At 46.7% G+C, this 13,837-nt stretch overlaps 1 protein-coding gene across 3 annotated transcripts; it reads left to right on the top strand.

The window, feature by feature from the left end:
* Nucleotides 1–68: 68 nt before the first annotated feature.
* On the top strand, nt 69–13,784 carry LOC106604860 (uncharacterized). Of its 3 annotated transcripts, XM_014199934.3 has the most exons (8): nt 69–438; nt 716–970; nt 1,142–1,649; nt 1,758–1,875; nt 2,021–2,088; nt 5,880–5,974; nt 11,280–11,389; nt 13,457–13,784. In XM_014199934.3, exons 2-8 carry the CDS (start codon nt 718–720, stop codon nt 13,781–13,783), a joined length of 1,479 nt encoding a protein of 492 aa, XP_014055409.1. In that variant the 5' UTR covers nt 69–438; nt 716–717; the 3' UTR covers nt 13,784. The 3 variants fall into 3 exon arrangements, with proteins under 3 accessions (XP_014055409.1, XP_014055408.1, XP_045574182.1); XM_014199933.3 differs by having other exon boundaries at nt 70–970; XM_045718226.1 differs by having other exon boundaries at nt 71–970; nt 1,145–1,649.
* Nucleotides 13,785–13,837: the final 53 nt, after the last annotated feature.

Below are 13,837 nucleotides of genomic sequence, written 5' to 3'. Positions count from 1 at the left end.
AGATTTCAACAAAGATTTAGGAGTTCTGCGCAATTGCATTGGCAGTATGATCACCTCGATGCCACAGATCAGGGGGGTGGAGCCGCAGGACCTCTCCTCAGCTAGTTAGCTGTTAGCTTATTATGTTAGCTAGTACCTGGCTTTGTTACGTCTGTGTACTACAGGCTATGAGAGATTTGACGTTTGTAACTAATTTGTTGACGCACAACAACAATCAACGTCTAGGAAGTGGTAATAATATTTTAGATTTGAGTCAAATGGTTGGAAAGTTGTTACTACAGTGTTGTTCATATACAGTCATTGGTTATTAAGTTAGCTTAGCTAAGCAGCTAGCAAGCTTGAGAAATGCGTTATTTGGTACGCCTAATCACAGGCAAAAAGGGATGTATGGGTTCATGAATTTGTTAGTTACACGCATGTTGCTGGGCTAAATCATTGGTAAGTGACCTTCCTATTACTGGCAAGATATTTGGGGTATATCAAGACCACATTTGGTGTATTTGACAGCTTGCCCTTGTTTCCTGGAGGAAGATTCTTGACTCTGGGCAGTGGTGTGATCTGGAGGAGGCTAAATCCAAGTCTTTCCAGTATAGTGATCCAAACTGGGAAACAAGGGTAGGAAGCTCAGCCAAAGAAGACTGTCTCTGTTCTCTGGGACTGGTACCAATAAGGGAAGTGGGATTGATTTGCCAGTGTTGAGTTGATGTTGTTGCAGCTATGTCAGAGGCCATCCTCAACTTCCAGTACCAGCTCAGTGGCATCATGGAAACAGTCCTCAAAACCGCCATGCATGAAATCACACTATTGGTGAAGGATGGCTTCCTGGAGGAAGTGACACGGAGCAAACAGGAAGTGGATGTCCTGAAGGAGAGGCTGCAGAGATGGAGGGACAGAGAGGAGGAGAGGAAGGGGATGTGTGTGAGATGTGGTTGTGCTGGAGACACTAAGGAGAAAGTAGAGGCTTTGTCAGGTGAGTGGATTTTCACCACTGAATTTCCCCTCTGGGATTGATTAGGTATTCATCTGTCTAATTACCATGGTTATACCATGTTGATAGTTTAGACAGAGGTAACAGAGCTGTAACCTGTATAGTCTGACACACACATCATGTATACTATCACTGGTTCTGGTATTTCCTCAGCAGCAGAGGGTTATGGTATTAAACAAGAGGAGATTCTCCAGTCAGAGGGGCTCGTTGCTCTAAGGGAGGCCCATGAGGTCCATGTCAAAGAGGAGGCCGATGCACATGGAGACTGGGGGGATATGGTAACCCTGACAATCCCATACACCGATGCCCCCCATAGTGACCTTGGTTTGTCTGCACCATGGGCCAGTGAGTCCCAGCCTCTATCAACACCATGGACCAGTGAGGAGCAGCCTTCACACCCAGGGTCAGTAATACCAGTCCAGGGGATAGAGAGCTCTATGGGGTCCCCTGAGTCCATGTGCCACCTGAGAATCGATATGCAGTGCCACATGAGGGAGAGGCCGTACAGCTGCTCTCAGTGTGGGAAGAGCTTCAGCCATCAGAGCGTCTTGAAGAGACACAGGGCCTATCACACCGGAGAGAGGCCTTACCAGTGCACGGACTGTGGGAAAAGATTTATTGCTAGAGCGGACCTGAAAAAACATGAACAAATCCATTCAAGGTAACATTGGACAACATGTTTTGGAGTACTTGTGTACCAGGGAGAATTAGTGTGAATGCTAGTTAGCAAAGGTTAACTCACACTGTTCCTGTTTTTTATATTTTCCAGGGGCATCTGTACCATTTCCAAGGCAAAACTGACGAAGGGAGTCCAAGATAATGAAGATTACGCCGCGCCAGTTCATGTTACATCAAGAACTGGAAGGATTATTCCACTGGCATTATTAGTGAGTTTGAAATGAGCTGAAACTTCTTACACTTCGGCCAGGGTTTGTTGTAAAGCAAAGTAGCTAGCTATACTCTTAGGTTTGTTAGCCTCTCCAATCTCCACTTGGTCAGTTATCTTACTGTGTATTTATTTATTCCTAATAGGCATCAGTAAGACAGGCCCATAAGCAGCTTGGGGAGGAGCTAAAATGGAGATTCGGCCCAAATGACTGGTATGCACTTTATTAACAAGGCTGTAGTGATACTGCTCTTTGAAAAGCTGCTTGATTTCTTAGTTTGATTTATACTTACAGGGATATTTCACACAAATTACAAAATGACATTGGTTTCCTTACATTACATTACATTACATTACATTTAAGTCATTTAGCAGACGCTCTTATCCAGAGCGACTTACAAAATGGTGCATTCACCTTATGATATCCAGTGGAACAACCACTTTACAATAGTGCATCTAAATCTTTTAAGGGGGGGGGTTAGAAGGATTACTTTATCCTATCCTAGGTATTCCTTAAAGAGGTGGGGTTTCAGGTGTCTCCGGAAGGTGGTGATTGACTCCGCTGTCCTGGCGTCGTGAGGGAGCTTGTTCCACCATTGGGGTGCCAGAGCAGCGAACAGTTTTGACTGGGCTGAGCGGGAACTGTGCTTCCTCAGAGGTAGGGGGGCCAGCAGGCCAGTGGTGGATGAACGCAGTGCCCTTGTTTGGGTGTAGGGCCTGATCAGAGCCTGAAGGTATGGAGGTGCCGTTCCCTTCACAGCTCCGTAGGCAATCACCATGGTCTTGTAGCGGATGCGAGCTTCAACTGGAAGCCAGTGGAGAGAGCGGAGGAGCGGGGTGACGTGAGAGAACTTGGGAAGGTTGAACACCAGACGGGCTGCGGCGTTCTGGATGAGTTGTAGGGGTTTAATGGCACAGGCAGGGAGCCCAGCCAACAGCGAGTTGCAGTAATCCAGACGGGAGATGACAAGTGCCTGGATTAGGACCTGCGCCGCTTCCTGTGTGAGGCAGGGTCGTACTCTGCGAATGTTGTAGAGCATGAACCTACAGGATCGGGTCACCGCCTTGATGTTAGTGGAGAACGACAGGGTGTTGTCCAGGATCACGCCAAGGTTCTTAGCACTCTGGGAGGAGGACACAAGGGAGTTGTCAACCGTGATGGCGAGATCATGGAAGGGGCAGTCCTTCCCCGGGAGGAAGAGCAGCTCCGTCTTGCCGAGGTTCAGCTTGAGCTGGTGATCCGTCATCCACACTGATATGTCTGACAGACATGCAGAGATGCGATTCGCCGCCTGGTTATCAGAAGGGGGAAAGGAGAAGATTAATTGTGTGTCGTCTGCATAGCAATGATAGGAGAGACCATGTGAGGATATGACAGAGCCAAGTGACTTGGTGTATAGCGAGAATAGGAGAGGGCCTAGAACAGAGCCCTGGGGGACACCAGTGGTGAGAGCGCATGGTGCGGAGACAGATTCTCGCCACGCCACCTGGTAGGAGCGACCTGTCAGGTAGGATGCAATCCAAGCGTGGGCCGCGCCGGAGATGCCCAACTCGGAGAGGGTGGAGAGGAGGATCTGATGGTTCACAGTATCAAAGGCAGCAGATAGGTCTAGAAGGATGAGAGCAGAGGAGAGAGAGTTAGCTTTAGCAGTGCGGAGAGCCTCCGTGACACAGAGAAGAGCAGTCTCAGTTGAATGCCCAGTCTTGAAACCTGACTGATTAGGATCAAGAAGGTCATTCTGAGAGAGATAGCAGGAGAGCTGGCCAAGGACGGCACGTTCAAGAGTTTTGGAGAGAAAAGAAAGAAGGGATACTGGTCTGTAGTTGTTGACATCGGAGGGATCGAGTGTAGGTTTTTTCAGAAGGGGTGCAACTCTCGCTCTCTTGAAGACGGAAGGGACGTAGCCAGCGGTCAAGGATGAGTTGATGAGCGAGGTGAGGAAGGGGAGAAGGTCTCCGGAAATGGTCTGGAGAAGAGAGGAGGGGATAGGGTCAAGTGGGCAGGTTGTTGGGCGGCCGGCCGTCACAAGACGCGAGATTTCATCTGGAGAGAGAGGGGAGAAAGAGGTCAAAGCACAGGGTAGGGCAGTGTGAGCAGGACCAGCGGTGTCGTTTGACTTAGCAAACGAGGATCGGATATCGTCAACCTTCTTTTCAAAATGGTTGACGAAGTCATCCGCAGAGAGGGAGGAGGGGGGGGGAGGGGGAGGAGGATTCAGGAGGGAGGAGAAGGTAGCAAAGAGCTTCCTAGGGTTAGAGGCAGATGCTTGGAATTTAGAGTGGTAGAAAGTGGCTTTAGCAGCAGAGACAGAAGAGGAGAATGTAGAGAGGAGTGAGTGAAAGGATGCCAGGTCCGCAGGGAGGCGAGTTTTCCTCCATTTCCGCTCGGCTGCCCGGAGCCTTGTTCTGTGAGCTCGTAGTGAGTCGTCGAGCCACGGAGCAGGAGGGGAGGACCGAGCCGGCCTGGAGGATAGGGGACAGAGAAAATCAAAGGATGCAGAAAGGGAGGAGAGGAGGGTTGAGGAGGCAGAATCAGGAGATAGGTTGGAGAAGGTTTGAGCAGAGGGAAGAGATGATAGGATGGAAGAGGAGAGAGTAGCGGGAGAGAGAGAGCGAAGGTTGGGATGGCGCAATACCATCCGAGTAGGGGCAGAGTGAGAAGGGTTGGATGAGAGCAAGAGGGAAAAGGATACAAGGTAGTGGTCGGAGATTTGGAGGGGAGTTGCAATGAGATTAGTGGAAGAACAGCATCTAGTAAAGATGAGGTCAAGCGTATTGCCTGCCTTGTGAGTAGGGGGGGAAGGTGAGAGGGTGAGGTCAAAAGAGGAGAGGAGTGGAAAGAAGGAGGCAGAGAGGAATGAGTCAAAGGTAGACGTGGGGAGGTTAAAGTCACCCAGAACTGTGAGAGGTGAGCCATCCTCAGGAAAGGAACTTATCAAGGCGTCAAGCTCATTGATGAACTCTCCAAGGGAACCTGGAGGGCGATAAATGATAAGGATGTTAAGCTTGAAAGGGCTGGTAACTGTGACAGCATGGAATTCAAATGAGGAGATAGACAGATGGGTCAGGGGAGAAAGCGAGAATGTCCACTTGGGAGAGATGAGGATTCCAGTGCCACCACCCCGCTGGCTCGATGCTCTAGGGGTATGCGAGAACACGTGGGCAGACGAAGAGAGAGCAGTAGGAATAGCAGTGTTATCTGTGGTAATCCATGTTTCCGTCAGCGCCAGGAAGTCTAGGGACTGGAGGGTAGCATAGGCTGAGATGAACTCAGCCTTGTTGGCTGCAGACCGGCAGTTCCAGAGGCTGCCGGAGACCTGGAACTCCACGTGGGTCGTGCGCGCTGGGACCACCAGGTTAGAGTGGCAACGGCCACGCGGTGTGAAGCGTTTGTATGGCCTGTGCAGAGAGGAGAGAACAGGGATAGACAGACACATAGTTGACAAGCTACAGAAGTGTTGTTTCTTGTATTATTGTCTCCTGTGTCTTTAGAGAACTGTTTCACTTTGATATCCTTTTTCTTCTGTCCTGATTTTCTCTTTCTTTTCTTCTGTTAACTAGATATTCTTTGTTGTTCTTCGTTAGCTAGCTAGCTTCTTCCAAAAGAGTCCCTAGCAACTGCTTAGCAACTGGTAAACAATTCAGGATTTGTGCCACAAATGCTAAAACGTTAGCATGTGGAACAGTTCCAGGGAAACTTAACCAAAGCATGGATTGCTGTCATACCTTGTCCATAGACTGCTTACAGGGTAAGGAAACCAATATGTCATTTTGTGTTTTGGGTGAACTATCCCTTTAAATATTCCATTAGTTGTTTTCAGTTGGTTGCACCATTGCAGACGTGGGTTCAAATTCTATTTGAAACTTTGCTTATCCTGCCTTGAGTGTCAAGTGGGTGGGGTTTGCACTTTTGGGATGTTTTGATTTCATATAGTATAGTCAAGTTTATTACATGATCATCACACTCGTATTTCTTTCAATAATCATAACATTATGGTTTTTCAGCTTCAGGTCCCCTCACAACGAGGAGGTGACCAAAGCAGTGATGCAGATTGTAAAGGATGGAGGCAAAAACTGGGGTCCCGACAGCCTCATCAGAAGTGAGTCTTAGCTTTAGTAGCTACCGTATAGTATACATTTACAGAATGTAACAATGTAAAGAATCCCTATCTCTTCAAAAATATATTGTTAGTATGTAATGTCGTCTCCTGCTGCAGCAGCCTATCATGTATTTCATGATTTGAAACTGAATTAATTGAATATTACATTCCGTTTAAAATGTCAATTTAAGTCAATAATTACACCGAACAAAAAAATATACGAAACAATTTCTAATATTTTACTGAGTTACAGTTCGAATAAGGAAATCAGTCAATTGAAATAAATTCATTAGACCCTCATCTATGGATCTCACATGACTGGGGTGTAGCCATGGGTGGGCCTGGGAGAGCATAGGCCCACCCACTTGGCAGGGGAGCCTGGCCCAGCCAACGTACAATTCTCTGGCAACAGCTCTGGTAGACATTCCTGCAGTCAGCATGCCAATTACACGCTCTATGAAAACTTGAGACTTCTGTGGCATTGTGTTGTGTGACAAAACTGCACATTTTAAAGTGGCCTTTTTGTTGTCTCCAGCGCAAGGTGCACCTGTGTAATGATCATGCTGTTTAATCAGCTTCAGGTGGATGGATTGTATTGGCAAAGGAGAAATTGTCACGGGCGTCGTAAGGATTGGACCAAAATGCAGCGGGAATGTGTATACTCATCTTTTTTATTGGCAGAAAGAAGGAAAAACAAAACACACGTATACAAAAACAACGACAAACAGTCCTGTAAGGCATATAGCTATACACGAAACAACTACCCACAAATCCCATAGAAAAAACACCCCTACTAAATAGGACCTTAAATTAGAAGCAACGAGGAACAGCTGCCTCCAATTGAAGGTCAAAACAATAAACTAGACATAGAAATAGAAAAACTAGAAAATACAACATAGAAATACAAAACATAGAACACAACCCAAAAACCCCGACAACACAAAACAAACACACCCCTGCCACGTCCTGACCAAACTACAATAACAAATAACCTCTTTTACTAGTCAGGACGTGACAGTACACCCCCCCAAAGGTGCAGACCCCGGAAGCACCTCACAAAAAATAAACACAAAAAAATAAACCCCAAAACAAACCTAACTAAAGGGAGGGAAGGGAGGGTGGCCACCGTCACCGACGGTTCTTGTGCTACACCCCTCCCTCCCCAACCTCCTACTACAGAGGTGGCTCAGGCTCCGGCCTTACTCCCCAACCTAACCTGTCCACCCCCACTAAATGCTTATTATATTTTACCCCTCCCAAAGTCTCTGGGCTATGGCGCGTCGCTGAAGACCTCGGACTGGAGGGCGACTCTGGGAGCTCCGGACCGGAGGGCGACTCTGGCTGCGCCGGTTCCGGACCGGAGGGCGACTCTGGGAGCTGCGGACCGGAGGGCGACTCTGGGAGCTCCGGACCGGAGGGCGACTCTGGCTGCGCCGGTTCCGGACCGGAGGGCGACTCTGGGTGCGCCGGTTCCGGACCGGAGGGCGACTCTAGACGGGGCACTGTCGCCGGACGCTCTGGACGGGGACTGCGCACTGAAGGCCTGATGCGTGGGGCTGGCTTAGGAGGCGCCAGACTAGGGACACGCACCACAGGGCTAGTGCGAGGAGCAGGAGCAGGACGAGCTGGACTGGGCTGACGCACTGGAGGCATGGTGCGTGGGGCTGGTACTGGAGGTACCAGACTGGAGACACGCACCCCAAGGCTAGTGCGAGGAGCGGGAACAGGATGTAATAGACCGGGCTGACGCACTGGAGGCCTGGTGCGTGGTTCTGGCTTTGGAGGCACCAGACTAGAGACACGCACCTCAGGGCTAGTGCAAGGAGCAGGAACTGGATATACCGGGCCAGGAGTAGGCACTGGAGGTCTGGAGCGCACCTCCTGCACAACCCGTCCTGGCTGGATGGTAATAGTAGCCCTGCACGAGCGGAGTGCTGGCACAGGGCGAACTGGGCTGTGCAGAGGCCTGATGGCTGCCGTGCGTAGAGCAGGCATAGGGTTGCCTGGGCCTAGGAGGCGCACTGGTGGCCAGATGTGCTGCGCAGGCATCCTCCTTCCAGGCTGGATGCCCACTCTAGCACGGCACTTGCGTGGGGCTGGGATCGCTCGCACCGACTGTGCGTGCGCATGGGTGAGATCGTGCGCACTTCCGCATACACCGGCGCTCTCCTCTCCACACGCTCCCCATAATAAGCACGGGGAGTTGGCTTAGGGCTCACCCTTGGCCCAGCCAAACTACCCGTGTGCCACCCAAAAAAACATTTCTTGGGGGGTGCCTCTCAGGCTTCCTTGCCAGCCGTGTTCCCGCATAGCGTCCCCGGTCCTCTTCAGCCTTCCTCCATGGTGACTCACCCGTCAGTATCTCCTCTCTCCTGGCTGCCTCCACCTGTTCCCATGGGAGGCGATCCCTTCCGGCCTGGATCTCTTCCCACGTATAGGATCCCTTGCCGTCCAGGATGGCCTCCCATGTCCAGTCCTCTTTACAGCTCTGCTGCCGCTCCTTCCTCCACTGCTTGGTCCGTTTGTGGTGGGTAGTTCTGTCACAGGCGTCGTAAGGATTGGACCAAAATGCAGCGGGAATGTGTATACTCATCTTCTTTTTATTGGCAGAAAGAAGGAAAAACAAAACACACGTATACAAAAACGACGACGACGACGACGACGACAACAGTCCTGTAAGGCATACAGCTATACACGAAACAACTACCCACAAATCCCATAGAAAAAACACCCCTACTAAATAGGACCTTCAATTAGAGGCAACGAGGAACAGCTGCCTCCAATTGAAGGTCAAAACAATAAACTAAACATAGAAATAGAAAAAATAGAAAATAGAACATAGAAATACAAAACATAGAACACAACCCAAAAACCCCGACAACACAAAACAAACACACCCCTGCCACGTCCTGACCAAACTACTATAACAAATAACCTCTTTTACTGGTCAGGATGTGACAGAAATGCTCACTAACAGGGATATAAACGAATTTGTGCCCAACATTTTTAAGAAATGCGCTTTTTGTTAGTATGGAATATTTCTGGTATTTTCTTTATTTCAGCTCATGAAACATGGGACAAACACTTTACATGTTGCGTTTATATTTCTGTTCAGTGTATATTCAGTTTCAATATGGTATATTTGTAAACTTGATACACAGACAATGATTGCAATCTATCATTTCAAGTTTATCAAAGTTTAATATGTTCAACTCGGACGCATCCAAATTCAGTTCTTTTTAAATTCAGATTCAAAATCAGAGACAACATCCTGGTTCTTTGCAAGGCAGGAAAATATAGAATTAAACGCTCACTGTGGTAAACAGAAGAGTCTGTCAGTTTCTGAAGTCAATGTGGCATGTTGAATTTATTTTCTTCCTATGAATTTGGCTCTAGCATTTGAACCGTTTTGGCCTTAATTTAAACTACTATGACCCCATTCCTGAAAGTTAAGACTGAAATATGGATGTGCTTTCTGTTCCCATCTATGATGATCACAGGCCGCGTTAGAAGCGAATGCCACAAAAACCACAATTTGGTCCACATAAAAATACAGTTGAATTGCCCTGTCATAGCCCATCTAAGGATAGTCGTTCCATTCCCTATTTAATCTTGCTCTTGTGACTGACTGGGTTCGAACTAGATCTCCTTCATGTCACAAGACAGTTAGCCCACTTATCTAAAGCCTATAGGGATAAGTTCAGGAAGTTGATGTAAAGGACGACATGTTGCTTAACGAGTACCGCTTCCCCCCCGATTCAACTCATACGAGACTCGAACTCAGGACTTCTGCCTCGCAAGCACACGTGACTACCTTCCTGAAGTGTTCCAACCCACCATGCTATTGTAGAGGTCTTGAGTCATCGGATGCCACCTTTCCAACGAGTCAGTTTGTCAAATTTCTTCCCCGGTCAACTCAAGTGCTGTTATTGTGAAATGGAAACATCTAGGAGAAACAACGGCTAGGCCGCAAAGTGGTAGACCACACAAGCTCACAGAACGGGGCCGCCGAGTGCTGAAGAGCGTAACGCTTAAATATTGTCTGGCCTCAGTTGCAACACTCATTACCGAGTTCCAAACTGCCTCTGGATGCAAGGTCAGCACAAAAACTGTTTGTTGGAGCTTCAAGAAATGGGTTTCCATGGCTGACCAGCCGCACACAAGCCTAACATCACCATGCACAATAATAAGCGTCGGCTGGAGTGGTGTAAAGATTGCCGCCAGTGGAAACGCATTCTCTGGGGTGATCACGTTTCACCATCTGACAGTCCAACGGACAAATCTGGGTTTGGCGGATGCCAGGAGAACACCACCTGCCCGACTGCATAGTGCCAACTGTAAAGTTTGGTGGAGGAGGAATAATGGTCTGGAGCTGTTTTTTATAGTTCTAGTGAAGGGAAATCTTAACGCTACAGCATACAATGACATTCTAGACGATTCTGTGCTTCTAACTTTGTGGCAACAGTTTGGGGAAGGCCCTTTCCTGTTTCAGCATGACAATGTCCCAGTGCAGAAAGTGAGGTCCATACAGAAATGGTTTGTCGAAATCGGTGTGGAAGAACTTGACTAGCCTGCACAGAGCTCTGACCTCAACTCCATCAAACACCTTTGGGATGAATTGGAACGCTGACTGCAAAGTGTTCCAACATCTAGTGGAAAGCTTTCCCAGAAGAGTGGAGGCTGTTACAGCAGCAAAGGGGGACTAACTCCATATTAATGCCCATGATTTTGGAATGAGATGTTCGACGAGCAGATGTCCACATATATTTGGTCATGTAGTGTATTTCCAAAACGATTTGAGCGCTCGAGCCAAATTCATAGGACGAAAATAAATTCAACATGCCACATTGGTTTCAGAAACCGCCAGAAGCTTCCGTTTACCACAGTGAGTGTTTAATTCTTTCTGTTCTCCTCTGCTTTTCCTGGCTGGCAAAGTACCAGAATGTTGTCTCTGGTTTGAATCTGAATTAAAGAACTGAATTTGAAAACTGAATCTGAATGCATCTGTGAAGTTGAATATATGAAACTTTGAAATGATAGTACCATATTGAAACAAATATAAATATTGAATTTGAATATTGAATTAAGTTGAAATTGAATTTGAAAACTGAACGCAATATTCACTTAATTCAGTTTCAAATCAGGAGGAAATACAAGTTCAATTTATGAATGCAATTATTGAATTTGTGCATTACAAATATTAAATTCAAATGTATGCAATTCAAATCGCTCCATAACATACAACAACTTATGAAGTTGTATCACATCCACAGTATTTTAATATAATCATTGTTCCTTTCCATAGAGGCATGCAACAGAGCTTATGAGTATTGGAAGGCTCAAGGGAAGATTGAGCTGGAGGGCAGTGTGGAGGTCATCAAGAAGAAGAAAATCCTCACCAGCAGGCGAAGCAGGGTATGTTATCAGTAACACACAACATCACTCAATATAATCACACACTACTCAGACATAAGAACATGTTATTGTGCATCTAACTTGTGGAATTTTTCATGTAGGATATCATTCACGTTGAAAGCTTATATATACACAATGTCTGTACTCACAATTTCACCAATAACTTACTTATGTATTGCTAGTCTGAGTACCAGTGTCTTTAGCTATTTGTTGCCAGAAGCTCAGTTACAGTCACTAACGCTCTAGATAACATAAAAACAGCCTAACCAGCTCTGCCAGGGCGAGTCAAATGGTCAGAGTGCGGTGTTCTCCCATTTGTGTCTGGAAGTAGCTAGCAAACTTTAGCCAGTTAGCTTGGGTGCTTGAATGCCATTGTGAGGTCAGGTCCCTCGGATCAACCCTACTCCTCGGCCAGAGCGTCCGGTGTGCGCTCTAAATGCTCCAAGATGTAAACATTCAGAATTTAGGAACAGACAATCTGATAACGCTCTGAATTTAGAAACGACCCAGAGCACACTCTGACACACTTGAGGCAATCTATGAACGCACCCTAAATATGCGCTGGAGTTGCTCATTGATGGTTGTAAATAACGTTAAAGGAAAAAGACACTCATACAGTGTTAAATAACACTTATGTTAACAATATTTTTTCTGAACAAATGTTTCATTTTGGCGCAATAACGTTGGTAGCAACATGGAAAATCGTTTCAGCTCAAGTCAACTACAAAATCCACAATGCAATGCTCTCTATGGGCTTGCTAGCAAAACGTAGCTACACACAATAATACCAAAGACAATATCAGCATGTGACATAGCTAGCTGTAAAATCACCTAAACAAACTACACTATCAATTTAGAAGTCTACCATCGCACCATGTTCAACCTGCAGATCGATGTGCCTCACAGAGTGGAGTCTTAACATTTGCAACGGTGGATATTATTTTGAGGAGATGGGAAACGTTGCCCATGCTACGTCAATGGCCGATTCTGGGACAAGGAGCGCACTCCTTCGAGGAGTGAATGGGAATCTATTGTGCGCTAGCTTCAAAACCCAACATTAGCACGAATTTCGTCAGCAAGAATTACAACATTACAAATCGTTTCCGAAATATGAGATAATTAACTTGCTATCTGTAGTACCATATAGCTTTTGAGTCGTGACATTACGTACTTTCGAGGAAAATAGGCACGTTTCTCGACATATACACTGACGTTGAGAAGGGGTTGCTTGACGCAGCATGACAACTTGAACGTGATTGGTCTGCTGGATGGGGCGTTACACATTCCTTCATTCATTGGATTCCCATCTACTTTCTATAATATTTCTGACAATGGCACCATGCAATGCACCCTGGACTAAAGAGGCAGACAAATAGGAAACATGTGGTAGACCCTCTTAAATTACACATTTCTCTAGGAATTAATATTGCAAAAATATGATCAATGCCCTATTCGAGAGAAGACATAATCCCGAGTTATGACCGGTGCATGCGGAGGAGTATTTCTGTCAGTAATAAAGCACTTTTGTGGGGGAAAAACTAATTCTGATTGGCTAGACCTGGCTCCACAGTGGGTCGGCCTGGCTCCCATGGCTGCGCCCCTACCCAGTCATGTAAAATCCATAGATTAGGGCCTAATTTATTTATTTCAATTGACTGATTTCCTTATATGAACTGTAACTCAGCAAAATCATTTAAATTGTTGCGTTTATATTTTTGTTCAGTATAGTTTGAGAATTTAGAGTGAGCTAGCAAACTGGTTTCATCTGGACAAATAACTGTTGCTTCTCAACCGGATACCAAAGTGTTCTTTGAAGGAAAAAAGCTTTAGTTCCAATATTTGTATAATCGTTGTGATTGGAGGATAGCTGTGAGGATTTGATCCTGACTCGAGCACCCTATGTTCTTTTAGAGCTCATAAATGATAGAATGTTCATATTTGAAGATGGCGGAAAGGCCAGGCTCTTTGGCACATGACATGGAGTACAGGGAGTGGATTATCTAAAGAGACTGGTACCCAGGCTAATGTATTGCTGCTTATTCAAGTCCTTTCTCTGTAAAATTTCAGCTCTTCCAGAAGAGAGTAAAGGTGGGAGGAGAGCTCCTCGCCCCAGAAGATCTGGACTTCCTGGTTGGAGCAGACCCCAACTTCATGTCGGACGAGGAAAGTGATGCTGAAGACAAGTTCACCTATCATGTGCTCCCTCCCAGGTGGCGTTGCTCGAGGTTGACCCAGATCGTCCGACTCTGTCAGATAACCTTAGATGACAATCGCCTTAAGGGCGTCGAGCCAAAGTCGGCTCGCTCCAGAAAATTACAGGGGGGTAGATTTACCTCCCGCCATCCCCCAAAAGGAGAGGCTAAACAAGTGTATGTGAATAAAAATGATAAATGAACTGAATTGTTGTCATTATTTCTTAAATGGGTTAAGTGAATGGTCAAACACACT

The sequence above is a fragment of the Salmo salar genome, chromosome 05 (assembly GCF_965601325.2).
Source record: "Salmo salar chromosome 05, fSalSal1, whole genome shotgun sequence".
Taxonomy (NCBI): Eukaryota; Metazoa; Chordata; class Actinopteri; order Salmoniformes; family Salmonidae; genus Salmo; species Salmo salar.
Note: the sequence above shows the minus strand (reverse complement) of the source record. Positions and strands in the feature narration are given on the sequence as shown.